The sequence below is a fragment of the Ciconia boyciana genome, chromosome 2 (genome assembly GCF_034638445.1).
Source record: "Ciconia boyciana chromosome 2, ASM3463844v1, whole genome shotgun sequence".
Taxonomy (NCBI): Eukaryota; Metazoa; Chordata; class Aves; order Ciconiiformes; family Ciconiidae; genus Ciconia; species Ciconia boyciana.
The window spans coordinates 10,397,487-10,414,688 of NC_132935.1; the positions used below are offsets into that span (position 1 = coordinate 10,397,487).

Genomic DNA, 17,202 nt, shown 5'->3' on the forward strand with positions numbered 1-17,202 from the left:
AAAAGTGTAAACCAGTGATGGAGACTGACATTTCCTGTTGGTCCTTTTTTTAGCCAGAGATGTTTCTTGTTTTGTCAAGATCCAAACTCAGTTCATTAATATATCAGAGGAAGGAAACCAAAGCCGCATAAATTACTACTGATCGTGCTAGAGATACCGAAACTTTTTCCCCCTTTAATTAATTTTATTTGCTTAACTGAAAATGAAACAGATCCCTAACATGACAGATAAAAAGGCTCACCTCGGTAGGCACGATGCTGAAAGTAACACACACACACCTGCCTTCTTGCCTGCTCTCAGGCACCTGGCAGCTCTGCAGCAGTGGGTTTAGTGACTTTGCCTTATTAACTCAATTTCCTTAGGCTTTTGTAAAAAATGGACTTAACAAGAGTTGCCTAGAGCCAGAAGAAGAAGAGCAAGGCTACGTTATTAAAACCCAGAATGCAATACCATTTTAAAATTCATCACAGTGCTCAGAACAAATTCTCCAGAGATTGGGGGCTTAGTCATCCCAGGTTTCTCCAGCTCATTTAGATAATTGCCCCTTGAAATAGTTGTCTTTCTTTTTTTTCTTCTCTTTTTTTAACATCGGCACTTGGCAAGTATTCACTGAGAAGGCAGCTCAGCTCCACAGCTGCAGAAGGGCAGAAGAAACCTCAAGACTCCCACCATGCACATCTCTACTTTCTATAATGTGAGACAACCACATCTGAGTGCATCCAAAACAGTCATCTCACTGTCACTTGCTGAGATATTAGCAACTCATTAGCCAGTTTAACTAACAACTACTACATTGGTAAAATTCATTTCTATGGGAAGTGATTTACTAAATAATAGGAGATGTTTAGCGAGTGCAACGTGTGAGTTATTCAGTATTTTTAACTATCATCGGGGCCTGGAGACACTCAGTCTCAATGCTTTCCCACCTTCTTCAAAACCATGTGATTTAATTGCTTCTGTCTCAGTATAAATTCATGCTGTCACCAAGAAAGGCAGTCCAAGTACTGTCACGTGAGCTTGATCAGGAAACTGATACAAATGAAATTGAAAAAAGAAGGTTATTTTTCTGCTGCATCATTCTTCTCTTGGTAAAAATATAAAACTTACATAACAACATATAATTTTATTGTATTTTATTTGTGTAACTTCTTCTATCCAAGAAAATCTAAAGATCATTACAACTTCCCATTAGATTGCCAGTGGAAAGTATGTCAGCATCCACGGTAGTGCACCAATAGGTATTTTTTTCTGGGGATTTCCATTAAAAGTTTCATTCTTTTTAATTTGTTTTCTTCCTCCTGGCACCTCTTCTTGAATGTAGAATTAGGGGTATTATCTTGTCTCTGCCCACAGTATGGTTCAGGCAGAAATACGAAGGACCTTCCGCAACATACTTTGGGCGTGGAGCATCTTTGGGGTAGGTGTCTACCTCTAGGCTCAGCACCCTACTCTCTCTCTTTTAGTCAGTAGAATGAAAGAGACAGTTTAGGCTGTGATTCATCTGACCTTTGTAGACATCTAGTTTAGTAACTCTATTTTAAACATCTACTTTTGTAGGATGAGGTGAGCTGTAACCTAGTTTCAGTTGTCTGTATTGACTGTATCATCAGTAACAATAAAGGGAGCCTGGGGTGAACAGCCCAGGCAAAGACGCTTTGTCAGATACATTCCACTTTTACAGTCTAAAAGTTGAGTTAGAGCTCACTAAAGTGGATGCAAAGAATTCCATTTACAGGGACTGAGTTTGGATCAAGTTTTAAAGGCTCTGTTCTGTCACTTACTTTGAGTTAATCTCATTTTTCTATATAGATAGTACATACGATTTTAAAGAGCATGCTTATGGATCTGGGCATGAGTCCCTACAGGAGTAGATGCAGACACGAAGAACAAAAGAAGAGGATATTTAGGAACATCTTTGTATTCCTGCATTGAGGTTTCTATGTGCCTTGTATTTTGGGATATTCTGTAGAGATGCTTTGATAGTTCTGCACTCCGCTGAAGGACAGGATGGCTAGCAGTATTATATCAACCAAAATACGTGACATTTTCACAGGGCACCTAAGTAGAGCGGTACTGTTTGATGCACGCCGAAGGGGAAGGCATGAAAAACACAGCACTTTGAAGGGCAGAGCTGTACCAAGACAAGAGGGGTTGGCAGAAGACACCGTGGAGTCATCCTTGTGATCAAAGCCTGGCTCTGTACTTCAGACCCCAGACTGAAGATGAGCACATCGGGCTCTGGTTCACTTCAGGAGCCACGAACTGGAGCCCGATGTGCTCATCTTCTGTGATTCTGTGCTCATCAATCTGTGATTCTGTGATCTTCAGTCTGGGGTCTCAAGTCCAGAGCCAGGCTTTGATCACAAGGATATAAAGTCATCCTACAAATATGTATGGGATATATTCATTAACTTCTGTGAGATGTTCAGACACAAGGACAATGCAAGACCTTATTAGTGCCTGACTTATCAATGAGGGCTAGAAGCAGGAGGTGTGCCACTTGCTTTGCTTGAGTGCTGCCAACACAGAGTAGAAAAGCTGCTGTAGGAAGGACGTGGAAAGTTCATATGCACCAGACTTTTCATGCAGAGACAAGTTGATTTTCAGCATGGCTACACCAGGTTTAGTTTCTAATTTTTATAATTACTTCTTCCTAAAAACACATTCAGCAAATGGTTGATATTGAATTCAGCCCACAATCAGTGGCTATTGAGAATGAGTGGGGGCAGTGACAAGAGGACTTGATGTCACATTCAGATTATATTATTAATCTATTATCCATATACCATGTACAGGATATTTTGCTATAGATGACATACTGAGTAAATAATTAAGCAGTGACTAACCTTACAGAGAGGGTGGGAAACACTCTCATGTGTAATTAGCCCCTCACAGTCTTCAGAAATGGATTGTAAGTAACTCAAAATCTTGGACTGTGGATGGCGGCCTTGTCATCAAATATAAAAAAATACCCTCGATGAGATCAGTGAAAGCTCTCCAGAGGTCTGAAGCCAGGCAGCAGGCACTCTGAATAGCTACTAACTCCAGAAAATGAAAATTCTTCCCTGAGCCCAAGAAACAGCTGATGGATGTAGTCAGAAGTGATAAAAGGTCACTCTTAAGTGGATACAAGGAGATTTAAGTCGCAATACCATCATCCTGAAGCCCTCAGACAAATAACAAAAGACAGGCTTCAAAGACTAGAGAGTCCTTCAGTCTAAATACTTATACAAATCTCTTTGTCATATATCTGAGTCTTAAAGAAAATTCACCTTTGAATGAGACTGCAGAAAATTACCAAACAAGTACGCGTAAGCCCTCTGGCCCTCTATAGCAATGTATTGTAACATCGTACACCAACAGAGTTGGTATATTACAAAACTGTTCAGTCTTAGAATTATCATGTCTTGCAGCATGAATTCCTAAACCAGACTTAAGCTGTCCAATGCAGCTCTTCTATAGCACTTGCACAGCCCAGATATCCTATCATGACCATTTCACAATCATATAACGATCATATCATCAGATGAGGGTGGAGAACTAACTTCCATACTAACAGTAATGCCATCTCCTAAAACTAGATTCTTTTTTAATCAGCTGTTATTTCTAAGAATACTGTCCAAGAAACTATCTGAATTTTTAAGTTGATTTTCCATACATATTCAAACACATGGGTATTTCAAGATGAATGGAAGAAAGCTCATACTTTGCCAATATATTTAAGAGTTCAGTGGAATGACCTGAGGATTAATAATCCTCTCAGCCTGACATCAGTCCAGTGTAAAACACTGGAATGGCTAATTCCAGGTACTATTCATAAAGAATCAGAGAAAAGTAATGCAATTCATGCCAATCAGTATGGAATTAAGGAACATACATTTTATTTCAAGAAAACTATCTTGGTATTTTTTGAGTTTTTACATTTTCCTGAAAAAAAAATCAATACTATTGATGTAATACTTTTGAACTCTGGTAGAACTTCTGGCACCAAACAACATTTTGATTAAGAAATTAGAGTTACCTGAAGTCATCAGTGTAATTATTTAATTGATTAAAAACTGAGCAATTGACATTTCTCAGAAACCATTATAAATAGGGACTTATCATCAAGAGGCTGTCAGTCAGCTCTTCAGGGTCACTCCTGGGCTCTATGCTGGATTCAACATTGTAATCAGCAATTTGTAAGGGAAACAGAATTATCACTGGTAAAATGAGCAGGAAATGAATGGGGCAGTTGTAAATCCTGAGCAGAGCAGGCGGTCAGTTTGCAGTGCTCTGACCATGCAGTAAGGTAGGTACCAGTGCACCAGGTGAGATGAAACAGAAAGACAAGTCGTAGATGTTGTGACAAGAAATCCAGTCCTGGTGGTCGCCAGCTGCTGTGGTTTTTGCTGAGTACTGCCTTTCCCTACCTTGAGTGCTCCGACCAGGCAGGGACCATGCAATGCATTTTGCGCTTGGATTCCCAAAGGTCAATTACAGCAACTCCTCAGGACCTCTTCAAGTCCTCTGTTAGTGACAGCTATGCACGGACATCCAGGGTAAACCAGACTATTTAATAAACACATACATATACTGCCTTGGTTAGTGCAATTCAGTGATGACTTTTCCATTATTATTTCTTTCAGGATTTAGTGCGTGCCTGTAAGCATGCTAGTATTTTGATGGTGTGTTTTTATGGAAGCACTGAAAACACATAAAACTAATGCATGAGGTCAGGATGGAGCTTCTATTGCTTAGGACATACTAAAATCAAATCTGAGGTGACTTGTCCACAGACAAATATCCTCAGGTTTGCTTCACTGAAGTTTGTTAGACCACATCCTAATAGTGTGACCAAAATCATGGATTAGGGAGAAGCCAAAGAACATGTTTGTTACATCTTGTTTGGATGATACCAACACAGACACAAACAGAACAAACCTACAGCAGATTTTGGCATGAAATGAAGGACATTTTCTTTAATCTCACAGTTGTTCAAGAACATGTCAGTTAACCCATGAAAATAGCTTCAATAGCCTTTGCAAAACGTGATCTGAAGACAACCTTTACATTTGTAAGATATGCTTTTCAACAGAATATAGATAGGGCAGTGACTTGATTCTCTGTAGTTCAAATAACCAGCTTAATTTTTTCATTTGCAGGAAATAAGATTTTTTCTACCTGCTTTATTTTAAAACTTCTTGGGATATAAAAGCTTTCTGCTCAGTCATTAGCTGTAAATTGCAGAATGAAGCAGTATCCTACAGCATTTCCAGATGAAGCAGTCTGTTTATACAGAAAGCACAAGAGCTATAATTACTACATGATCACATTTGTATATCAAGGTCAGAATTCTGTGATTCACACTATTGTTTGGACATAAAGGGAGTTGATTTTCAGCATGGTGGTGTACAACGACTATTATTGTTACATCAGTGACTGTAGAAACAATATTAACTTTTGCTTGTTTGAGTTTTTCTAGTTAGGTTAAATCCAGTTCAAGCATACATGAAAATTGGCTGGTTAATATTTGTCCTAAAATATTCATTAGACATGCAAAATATGTATTTTTTATATTATTGCTGTTCAGGTTGCGTATTCTACTATGAAAGAAAAAAAAATCCTCCAAAATAAAAAGCAAACCAAAATAGGTCATTAAATAACTTATGCATGAAGTCACAGAGAGTTTAAGCAGTATCAAATGCAGGTAATTGAAGAGTGTAAAAATATTTCCTGATCTTTTCCTCTCCTCTGTAAAATCCCTGCATAAGATTTTCTTCTTGACTATTATCCAATATATTGGCAATTTTTATATTCCATTCCTGAGAATCTGTTGGCTTTCCACACTATTTAACCAGTTCTAAAAGCTTAAAAATATGGGGATTTAATTCATTATACTTACTAGTTAAAAGCGAGGGTTAGTCAAGCACTTAGATTGTACCAATTAATTCAGTATGATTGTATGTATTTATAATCAGGCACAAGAACAAACGCTTTCCTCATCTGAGGACTAATATAATTTGCTATTGTATTATTGTATTGAATTGTCACCCAGCTGCCATTAAAGTCACCCTGTTCTCAGCTAGGACTCTTTCTTACTTAAGCCCCAACTAGTCTTTCTCTTTTCAGGTGTAGGTGTCCCTATGTAAAAAGCAATCACATTTCCCCAGCTTTTCATTGTTCTCTATCTGTTCTGGGGTATTATATTTCCTATTCGCTCCCTGCTCCCACTCACATACTGTCATATATAAGGACTTTACATAAATCTGATAGTGTTACCTTCACATTGCCAAGGATGGTTGGAAAGCACTGTTTTTCTTTTTTTAGGGGGTGAGAAACAGAGTCAAGATGCCATCTTGACACAGTCCGAATTCTACTACTGTCCTTGGGTCGAGAGTTTCATAAAAGTTGTATTTAGCCTCAAAAGACTCTTTACCCAGACAAAACACTCACATGGGCATAACGCCTGAGGAATTTGTCATCTGAATGATGTCCTAATAACTTGTCCGAGGTCACCGAGTCGGGATGTTGAACCCACATGAGCATATTCATCACTGGGCCACCTTTCTTCTCTCTAGGAGAGCCACACATGTTTCCTTCTCAGTGTTGTTTCTCATCAATCAATCCTGATAACTTCAACCAACTTGATTTCTTTATAAATATTTTTCTGGATTTCTTTCATATTTCATTTTATTTGCTGGTTGCTGTAGTAGTGAGAGGCCCAGAAATTAGTAGGAAACCTAGAAAGGGAATATAATCATCCTGAGCCACTCAGATCGAACCACAAATGCTGGTAACGCTGCCTATAGCAAATGGGTAATTAAATAATATTCGGTAGCTTATTATTGCAGACGTAAGGAGATTCTGTGACTTTTTGGACTTATGAAAAATAAATTACCATCAATTCAAAACATCATGTAATGTAAATCATAGTTACTTGTGAACTTAAGTCAGCATTCAATTTAGAAAGCAATGAGCCATTATATATTTTTTCTTTTTGCTTTGATTCGAATAGCATAAACCTATAATCACGAAGGTGACTGTTTTGCCTAAGGAGATGGATAATATCATTAAAAGCAACAGATGTGCTGTGAAGTTAAACAACAAGCAGACATGTCATCATGGGTTGAGCCAGATCCGGGGTTGCCAGTGGCTATGATTTTGTAAGACTGTGGTACTCGGTTGTCTGCTGGTGGAGGCCTTTCCCAGCCCACAAAAACCAGTGCAGCGCCCAGGTCTTCTTCTAACACCTTTTTCCTGCATGTAACGTAATATTCAAGCATAATATTCTTGGTTTAAGGTAGATACTTCCCTTCTTACACCCTTGCCTTCATATCAAAGGACACACCTCTTCCTTATGGGTAGAGCCCATAACCATTCTTCTCCTGTGCTGCCAAGCTGGTGGCATACTTGGTAGAATCTCAGATCCTTTCCAGTCAGTATGTAAAAATCTGAAATCTGCTGGCAGGCAGAAGGCAAAAGGGCTCTTGACGACATCACTTGAAAGTATCCTAAAGTCTCAGAAATAGAAGGGAAAAGAGATAAAGTAACATCCCATCCAAAAACGTTTATGTCGCAATTTTTAATTGAATCCCATGTGTCTTGGAGACAGGGATTATTCTGTTATTTTTAATGTTAGGGGTTGGCAAACCTCCAAACCCACATGACATATTTGGAAACATAAAACAAACAGAACAAAACCCGTAATCAATCTACAGCAGTCTCTGGGGAAATAGGTCAACAGAAGTAACAAGACTTCTCTTAGAGAGAAGGTAAAAAAAAAGACTTATACAGGAGGAGATGTGCTTTTCCTTATGGAATCAAGTGGTATGCTCAAATGGAAATGGGCAGACTGGCTAAGCAAAGGGTATGATCTGGAGGTGGCCTCCCTCCTGCTCCCCTTCTGCCTTGGCCCCTCTGTTCGATCCTCATCTCATCCTTATGGGTCTTTGTCACGTCTCCTGTTCTGCCAGCCTACCTGGTCCACATCTCTCTGTCTCATGTGGCTTGTCCCAGTCTCCTTGCTTTACCACTTCATCTTTAAAGGCAGCGGCTTCTGGGTAGCCTTCTTCCCAGTGACAATATCTGGCCCCAAGCCCTGGTCAATCTTTTTCCACCTTGTCCCTTTGGACCTACCATGGAGATCAGCCCAGCAGGTCTCAAAGTGAAAGGTATGTCCCAGTCCTACCCACCTCCTCCAGAGGCTTTACAGCATCTCTATCACCTTCCTTCTACCGCAGCAACGCAAGTCTTAAACTTGAAATAGTATGCAATATAATGGTGGAGAAGTCTGAGGAAAAACTGTGAAACCACTTGTCCGTGTCCTGATATGACCGTCTCCCCACACCCTCCTCCCCTGTCCTACACGCAGGATTCTTCCCTGTCAGGCCACTTTTTGCTCCCAGTCTCTTTATCCTTCAAATCGTATCTCCATCTTCTAAAAAAAATCAGTCTGGTGCATACACCTGACATGGAAATTTTCAGCCTGAATGGTTAGACTGAAGTTATATCTGAAAACAGGGTCTTCTGAAGTGTCAGACAACTTGGACAGGCGACGTTACCAGCTCTGCACTCAGTGCAGCTGAGTGAGTAGTTGCCACATTTAGTTAGACGAAGAGTTTTCCCCGTCAGCTAAAATGGAAGCTCTCATGCAGCAATTTTTTCAGGAGATTTCTAAAGGATCTGTTTACAACAATGAAATTCACAATATCAAATGCAGTAATCAAATAACGTATGATAAATTGCTGTCACTGAAGAATTAATAGACATTGTTTCAAACTGAGTGTTTGAATACGTGGTCTTGTCAGTCCTATAGCTTTGGTCAGTTTTACTTACTTGACCTTTTCTCCTCATCTAGGTAGGTTTCTGGTCGTGACAGATGAGACATGAGATCGTCAGCTTCCAGGCTTTCAAGTTTTTCTTCAAGAGATTCACTATGGAATCGGTAAGAAAGAAGAAAGACATAAATACAAATAACTGGTTTAAAGTGTAAAAAAGCAGACCAGAATCTTTGAAAAAATTATCCCAAAAGAAATTGGTTTTATCAATCAATTGCAATACCTGCCAGTGGTTTTTTTTTTACTGTGCTTGATGCCATTTTGGACATGACTACAGTGGGTGTTTTTCAGAGAAAGTCTAACCTATTGATCCTTCCAAGGATCAAAAAAACAATAAATCAGTAAATCCTTAGAAACCATTGACTGCTTGAGCAAGTACTGGAATGAACACCAACATTTATTATGTATTTTGCTTTGCTTTCATAGATTTCAAAGCTGGATGGGGGGGCAGGGTATAAAAAGGACACTTTTTGTAACTCTTTTCAACTCATCTAGATCTGATAACTGATGTTGTTTTAACTTTGAAAAAAACAAATCTCTGAGATCAGCCTGAAAAATCTATGGCAAGATTTGTGCGGGGGCTTGAAAGAGGAGGGACTCTCTTCTTCTCATGATGTAAAGTGCTGAATAGCACACAGTTGTCTAAATACGCTTTTGTTTATTCAGTCTCTGGATGGTGAGTGCTCTTGTTTTAAAGTTTTTACTGTGTTTCATTGAACCACTAAAAGCTACATTTGGATTGCCTGACTTGAACCCCCTACAACAACAACACTGACGGTTAAGGCTGAATTTTTCTTTGTACCTGGTGCACTGGCTGGAGCTATCCTGGCACAGGTCACTGCTCCCTGCGTGGCCATCGCAGCAGTGCGGGACTTTCATCTTTTCTTCTTCCCTGGGGGAAATGGTTCACCACCGGGGACTCCAGCCCAGCCAAGAGGGGTGAATCACTGCTGCTGATCTTCTGAAAACTGAATAAATCTTCCTTTGGTGCATTTGCTTTGTCACATGGCTACACATACTTTTCCTTTTTAAGCCCATGATGCCTTAAATAAGCAAGAGTTCAGAAGTCAAACAATCATCTTTTGAAAAGTATGAAGCTATTAAGCTGGATATTTCTGTTTGATTTTGAAACAGGACTTAATTTTTTATGTCCTATTGCTCCTAGATTTTCTTGGAGTAATATAATAAAACACAACCACCACCAAGCAAATAAGTAGTGGTGAGATCACTGACATTAATGAAACCTGATTTCCTACAGATTTCGGTCTTGATTGCAGCTCCTGAGGAGGTGCAAAATATCAGTGAATCTTTTCCCATGATTGGGACGCTTACAGGATCTTTCTCCTACACCGGTTCTCTTGATAAAGAGCAAGATGAGGGTGAACCTTTTCTGTCCATGGGGGCAATAAACATATTTTTCCTCTGCTCATTTTTATTTTCCCACAAAACTTCTAGGAACTGAAGAATTTTGACACCTTTCCTGCTCCCCTTTCAAATTTGCTGGGATCAGCAATGCATTAAAAAACTCATTAGAGGCAGGACAGATGAGGAGATGATCACCCTCCACCCTCTAGTCAACGGAGAGCCAGTTAGCTTAGGAAGCAGCAAGCTCAATTTCAGTGGTTAAAAGTAGAAGCAAATGAGTAGTCAGAGAGAGGCGCTGCTACGATGGACTGAAATTCCAAACCTCTTTATTTCATTTAGCGCCATGTGAACACTGACCCAATGGAGACTAGGTCCATGGAGCAAGACCAGTTTCCAAAAGCTTCCAGATGGTTGTCTGCTGGCTTTTAACAGAACCCCACAACTACAACATTCAAATGTTTACTTTAATAAAACATTCAGATCCTAAGTTTAAATTTGAGTAATTTTTGCTTGATGACAAACCTTTGAGCATTAAAGCAGATATGCCTCAAATTATTTCAGGTCTTATGTACTGTCAAACATATTGATCTCCTTAATAAAACAAACAAACACCCCCCCCCCAAAAAAAAAAAAAAACCCACCAAAAAAAACCACCCCACCAAAACCCAACAAGACATCACTCCTAAATTAAAAATTCCTATGCTAAGTTCAAGTCTAGAGTCTGGCCAAGTGATGCATCCTTGAAAACAGAGGCTTATATAAAGGAAATGCAGATGTGCTAGTAAGTTCAGTGGCTGCAAGGGCCTTTTTTATAACATCCAACATCTGCAGATTTATTTCCAGCATTTCTCTAACAAGATGCTTTTTAGGAAATTAAGAAATGAAGTATGCTCAGTCAACACTATAAGCCAGCTTTTGAACTTCAACTCAGTAGGTCCATACACATGCACATCTGCAAACTGTGTCTTAGAAAAGCTTGCGTAAAGCCACAAATGACTTCTATGTATCTGTTTAGCATGGTGGGGTCTCAGTCCCTCTTCTTCCACTACATGCTGCTCTAATGCTAATAAATTCATCATACAGAGGGGAAAAAACCCTCACAAAACCAGATCTCTCTGCTTCATATTTTCACATCATGAACAACTGGTAGAAAGCAACCCTTTCATTTACCTGCCAATCCTTTTTGTCTGTCCAATAAAATGCTGATGAAATTGTCTGGCCTGAGAGCCCTTCTCATCCTTCAGCTGTTCTTTGAAACTCTTACAATAAAACATGTAATAAAAATACTTAGTTCTGAGATAGCACTACTCAGCTGGAAAAGCCCAGTGTGCTTTCACCTAGAAAAATAAATGTAATTGTCTGCATTCCACAGATTGAGAAACGATGCACACAGAGATCAAATGCCATGTCAGAGCCATGAGTGGCAGCTCAAGGACATGATCCCAGTCTGCAGAGCCTTTATTTCATTCTCAGACTGCTTCCCAGGTTCATTTTGGCCTGAACCTCCAGTTTCGCTGCAGACAAAACGCATGCTGCCATCAGCATACATTTAGCAGCTTAGGTAGAACCAGAGATGTGCCTGGATAATGACACAGCCATATCGTTTCCAAAGGGAAAGAGAAAATATTGAAATGTTTGCAGTGCGGGTTGAGGCTTTATTTCATTCTCTTTTTATTTTGGAGAGCCTGCTATGCCAGCTGCCCTGCAACATGTTCATTTCTGCAGTATCGCTTTCTGATTTTAGTCATTCCTATTTCTCTTATTAAAAAAAAAAAAATGTATTCAGCTACTATGATTCCTGCTTTGGAAGGACTCTTATTTCTCTTGTTTTAATCACAGAATACCCCTTCATGATATATTGGCTTTGCCTTGTGCTTTGCAATCCCACTAGCATGGCCTGCTCTCATGCTAATGTGTCTGCTGTGCCCTTCCCGACAATCCTCCAAGGATTTGGTCAGGGTCAGGGATGCAAGGATAACCACACACAGGTTTCCTCCATGCTCGTCCTCACCCTCACTGACACGGCGTTGGGGGAGCTGCTGGGAGAGCAGCTCCCGTGGGGTCGGCAGCCCTCACACGACTGTCTCCGTGAGGAATGAGCAGGCTCCCATTTGCACCGCGGGCAAGGGTTAAATTTGCCAGAGGCTCCACTGACAGTTTTCTTATCCATCAGCATTCATAAGAGTTTGCTATCTTTGGACTCTCCAAAATATGGTCCTTCTAGAGGAATATACTGCTGCATTTTTATATTCCGTAGATGTTTTAAGGGCTTTATTTGAATCTGATCTCTCCCAACACACGCAGTATTACACTCCCTATGAACTGAAGTAAGGTTTCTTAAATGAGCATCTCTAACAAAAAAACCTCCGTGCAATAAAAAAATACCAAATTCAGGACACCTGCAACAAAAAAAAGAGCATGCCTTCCCTGTCCTTAGCCTGCTGCCTCTTGCTGCTGGTGAGCATCTTGCTGTTTTTCTCTTTGGAGGATGCCGAAGTTGCAGGGGAACAGCCCGTTGCTTGTTGTTGTGAGCCTGGAATGCCATGACGTGTTTGTCTGCATGACTCTTGATCTTGCATGACAAAACCAAAAAACAAAGGCAAAACTGAATCAGCAGATTAGTCAGCTTAATCTTGTGTAACTCAATGCTGCACTTCATTTTCAGTGCTGTTATTTTCAGATGTCCTTTGAGATGGCTATTTGAGCTTACCTATCATTCAGTCAAGCTCCTTGCACAGGACATTCAAGTAAATAAGATGCAAAATATATCATTCAGTGGCATGTTTCTGATGTTTTGATTTAATCTTTTTCGTTTGGTACATACAGTGTTAAAAATGCAAGATCTTAATGTTATCAAAATGTCATTTATAATGAGAACACAATGGGTTCTCTTTTTGCTATCATATTAATATTGAAAGAATGCAAAAAGAACTTTTTGTTTAAGCCACTGTTGCTAGTGCTAAAAGGCTTTTAAACTAATACTGTCGTTTCTGAGAGAGTTACTTGTGTTTTCTTATGTAATTTTAAACACCAAATAAAGACAAATCCTCGGAAATGCCAGTATTAAAATTGAAATCAGCTGATCCTTGTATTCAAAACAGTCACAGCAGCAGCAGAAATTGTTGATGCAGCTCATGTAGTCCATAAGCCATATTGCTAGATACTGTCACTTAAAAATACAGAATTGCAATCAGCCTGTTTGCTGGGTCTGGATTTTGGTTTTCTGCATTTACAGTGATATGATTTAGACAATAACATTTTACTTTGACTGGAAAGTTACCTGACGATTCTGTCCCGTAACATAATAATTTCAAAGGTTTGTTTGCAAATGTCAAACCCAACAGCCTTGTTTCGCAAGTAAAAACACTTTGCAGTTTACCATATAAGTTCCCTTCAAGCAAATTAACACCAGTCACAATGTGCGATGTAGGCTTCAATGTTTAAAATAGACTTTGCCTTTTCCTGTGAGTACATCATGCACTTATGTGATATTAAAAGTGTAAACATGCTGCAGGTTAAAGTATGTAGTTGTTACATTTCATACAAGGCTCAGTCAGCCGACGGGACTGTCCTCGGAGAGGACACTGCTCCTGGAGCTAAAACTCCTCCTGACTAAACATTTCCCGCTGAAGTACAAAGTGATGATGTTACGTGTCCTTACATAAATGGGGTGGTTTTATTTCTCAAAACAAAACTAGGGGACTTCCATCAACAAAAAAAGTTTACCAAGTTTTAGCACATGAGATACTCCAAAACCAAAAGCCAAACTCAGCCTGCTGAGATTCTTGTTGATTTGAAGCTCCTTTTATCCTCCAAGCCCAACATTCAACTCAAATGGGAAGAGCTGATGTTCAGAAATATTTGTGGATATTCTAGTACTTATGGACACAAATTTAAATAAACATTTCCCATTAATTTTGTCAGAAGTTATCTGGAAATTAAATTATAAAAATGTAGCAACAGCAATTTACTATATATATGTTTTCTCAAGGAATGTCAAACCAACTTTTTTGGGGATCAATTGCCATGGCTGCCTTAAGCCATACAGTGATCCCACACAGTGAGCTAGGATAGGAAGGAGGATGGGAAGTAATGCTGACTGCTGTGTTTAGCTGAAATGGATGAATAGAACACCAAACCACAAATTTATTCAGAATAGCAGTTTAGTAGAGCAGCATAGCCTAAGGATATTTTCCTGATGAATTTTAGCACGCCACTAGTTCTGTTGCTATTTGCTGCTGAGCTGGTGATACTCTGCATGCTTGTGAAGATGCTAAGGAGCATAAAAAGAACAACTATACAGTTTACTAACAAAAGCATACGTGTTTCAATGATTTGATGTTTTAATTAAACACTAATGCCTGATCTACACCACTTTTATCAGCAGTAATAGCCAAGATGGGAACCTTGAAAGTAAAGAAATGGGAGTAGGTGTAAACCCTTACTTGCAAAGCGGCATCATCTCTTTCATACTTGGGAAGAAACAAAAAAAACAATTTGACATGTGAGATCCTGGCATGACTATGTCTGTACTAATCAAGAGGAGTCATCTGCACAGTAGCCATGTGCACAGTGATTTCCGTCTTCAGCTAACAACTCACTTCACCGCCACGCTGACAGGTTGCAAATGGCCCTGGAGGCAGCTTGTCTGAGCATGCTTGACAGCATATTTGGTGCACAGCCAGGGATCCGGGTCAAGCTTGTTTCCAAAAATCAAGAAGCAACCACACCTGAGCTTGTATTTGTGAGCTATGCTCACTATCTATGCAGCAGGCAAGCGTGGCCTCGGGGCGGTCCCGGGGCTGCTTGCTGCGGGCAGCGTGATCGTATCCCGCGGGAGATCCGCCACGGGCTTCAGCACAGCTGAGGTGTTGATACCCCGAAGAGCTGACTTTGCATGACTAAAGCTAGACAGCCAAAAATATAGCCCTGCTTTTGGTCAGCAGGGCCATGGCCTCCTGTATCTGTCTCCTTATCTATAGTGGAAGGATAATCTTGCTGTTCTCTACCTCACCACTGCGTGGTTTAAACAGTTAATTGCATTGACGACACGATGAGCTGTGCCAGTGCAATGTAGCTGTTCACCCCTGGCACATATCTGTAATGTTTGAAAGTTCACAGTGATGGCAATAGTCATCATCACCTGATGACTACTGCTCAGCTCTTGTGAATGAACTGATGATCTCAATCTAAACATGACTAGAGTACTATAAAATGAAAAATACCGTAGTTGCTATTCAGCTTATTGCAAAACACCTGTGTTAGTAGTTTGTGCTGTCGTTGCTATGTTCCTTAGCCTCTCCCTAAGCACGGTGACTATCACCAATATCGCAGAAATATTATCAACTTGCTGTAATTAACTCTCCTGTTGGCACTCACAGTAAAAAAGTCCAGGGAATCAAATGGATTTGTAGACTGAATCACTGGGTGGGATGGCAAGAGAGCACAACTTCCTTGACTGCAATGTATCATCAGCAAGGAGTGTGCTCTCCAGGGCTGCTTGGACTCTCCTCACCCGCGCTAGCTTGTCCCAGGATGGGCATGGAGATGCATTTCACATCAGAATACCAGGAGGAGTGAGATAAGCATAACTTCTACTGGCAAGCCTTACATGAGAAAAAGGCTGCGGCACAGCCTCCCCCAGGATCTAGCACAGACTAAGATAGCATTAGAGCAGACGCCGTGAAATATAACTTTCACACTCTGCTGATTATTCTTTGACATTTGTGAAATGAAACAGTGATTTCAGTTAGTGACAATTTATAGAGAGGTGCATCTTACAAATTTAGAAGTGAATCTCAGATACTGATCGCAATTCAAAACAGGAAACATGGTTAAACCTGAAATCCACTAGAAGCTATCTGAAACAGTTATATAATTTGACTAGTTTAAATGTAAGCACATTTTTACAGGCAAGTTGTATCATTTATTTTTTATTAACATCATATTAATTAACTAATCCTGCTTCCAGTGAGTTGAAGTGAACATAATCCAAGCCTAAAGAGGTCATCCCCATAGGGTTATTTTCTCTACTAGCATTTGTATAGGGGAAGAGGAAATGCTGCTTCAAAGCAGCAAAACCGAGCACCATATTTTCTTTAATGGAGTTAACAATTCCAGAACTGTCAAAAAACCAGACTAATAGGCAATTATGATCAGTAGCTATTGATCTTCCTTTTAAAGGCCTTGTGCTGTTCTCTATTTCCCAGTATTCTCCTGTATTCATGCTATTTTTTAAAAGAAAATATTAAATATATAAAATATCATTTTTTCCTGATGAGGAGACATAGAAGCTCAGCTATTGTTACTCTCTGCTATGCCTTCATTTCTGTCACTCTTCACTGCTCCACTTTCCCTGGCCTGCCTCCTCCCTTTCTTTCTTGTACGTGCTCTTCAATTCTGCAGTTTAAATTTCCTCTAAATGGTATTAGAGAATTTATGTCTGTAGCAATATATCCAGCTTTTGTCCACACTCTTTGGGGTAGGATTTGTTTAAGATAGCACATGAGGTTATTTTAGAATCCAAAGACTAGTGCTCAAACTCAATAACTTCAGCCTGAAGAGGAACAATTCAACTTTAACAGTGGGAGTACTCAATCATTTAAACCAGTTTACCCAGCAGTGCGATGGATTTATCCTTACTTGAAATCTGCTAGAGAGGGATCGGGACTCCTCCTAATGTGAACGCTGTAGCTGACCCACAGACCGTAGGTCTGGCTCAGAACAGTTGTGTGACAGCCCATGATCGATGTTCTGCAGGAAATTACAGGGGTTGACCACAGAAGTCCTGTTTGGCCCTCGGGCCATATCCCAGCCCCTCACCCATCCAGTTTCCATGCAGGCTAGGCACACTGAAACAGCTCTTTCTGATACTACTAACAGCTCTTCCCTGGCCCAAACCCCCAGACAGTTCTTCACTCTCCTTTCCATACTGCTTTTGATGCCACCAGCCATTTTTATCTTCTTGATCTTTCTTCCTCCTCCACTGCTCTTATGAACACGATCCTCAATTCATTTT

General features: G+C 40.0%; 1 protein-coding gene across 2 annotated transcripts in view; it reads left to right on the plus strand.

Moving 5' to 3' along the window:
- The window catches only part of ASAP1 (ArfGAP with SH3 domain, ankyrin repeat and PH domain 1), a 220,773-nt gene that overhangs the window by 10,404 nt on the left and 193,167 nt on the right, over nt 1-17,202 (plus strand). For both annotated transcript variants that reach the window (XM_072851885.1, XM_072851884.1), the window contains exon 2: nt 8,840-8,926. In XM_072851885.1, coding sequence (XP_072707986.1) covers nt 8,868-8,926 — 59 coding nt within the window. In that variant the 5' untranslated portion in view covers nt 8,840-8,867. The remainder of the gene's footprint in view (nt 1-8,839; nt 8,927-17,202) is intronic.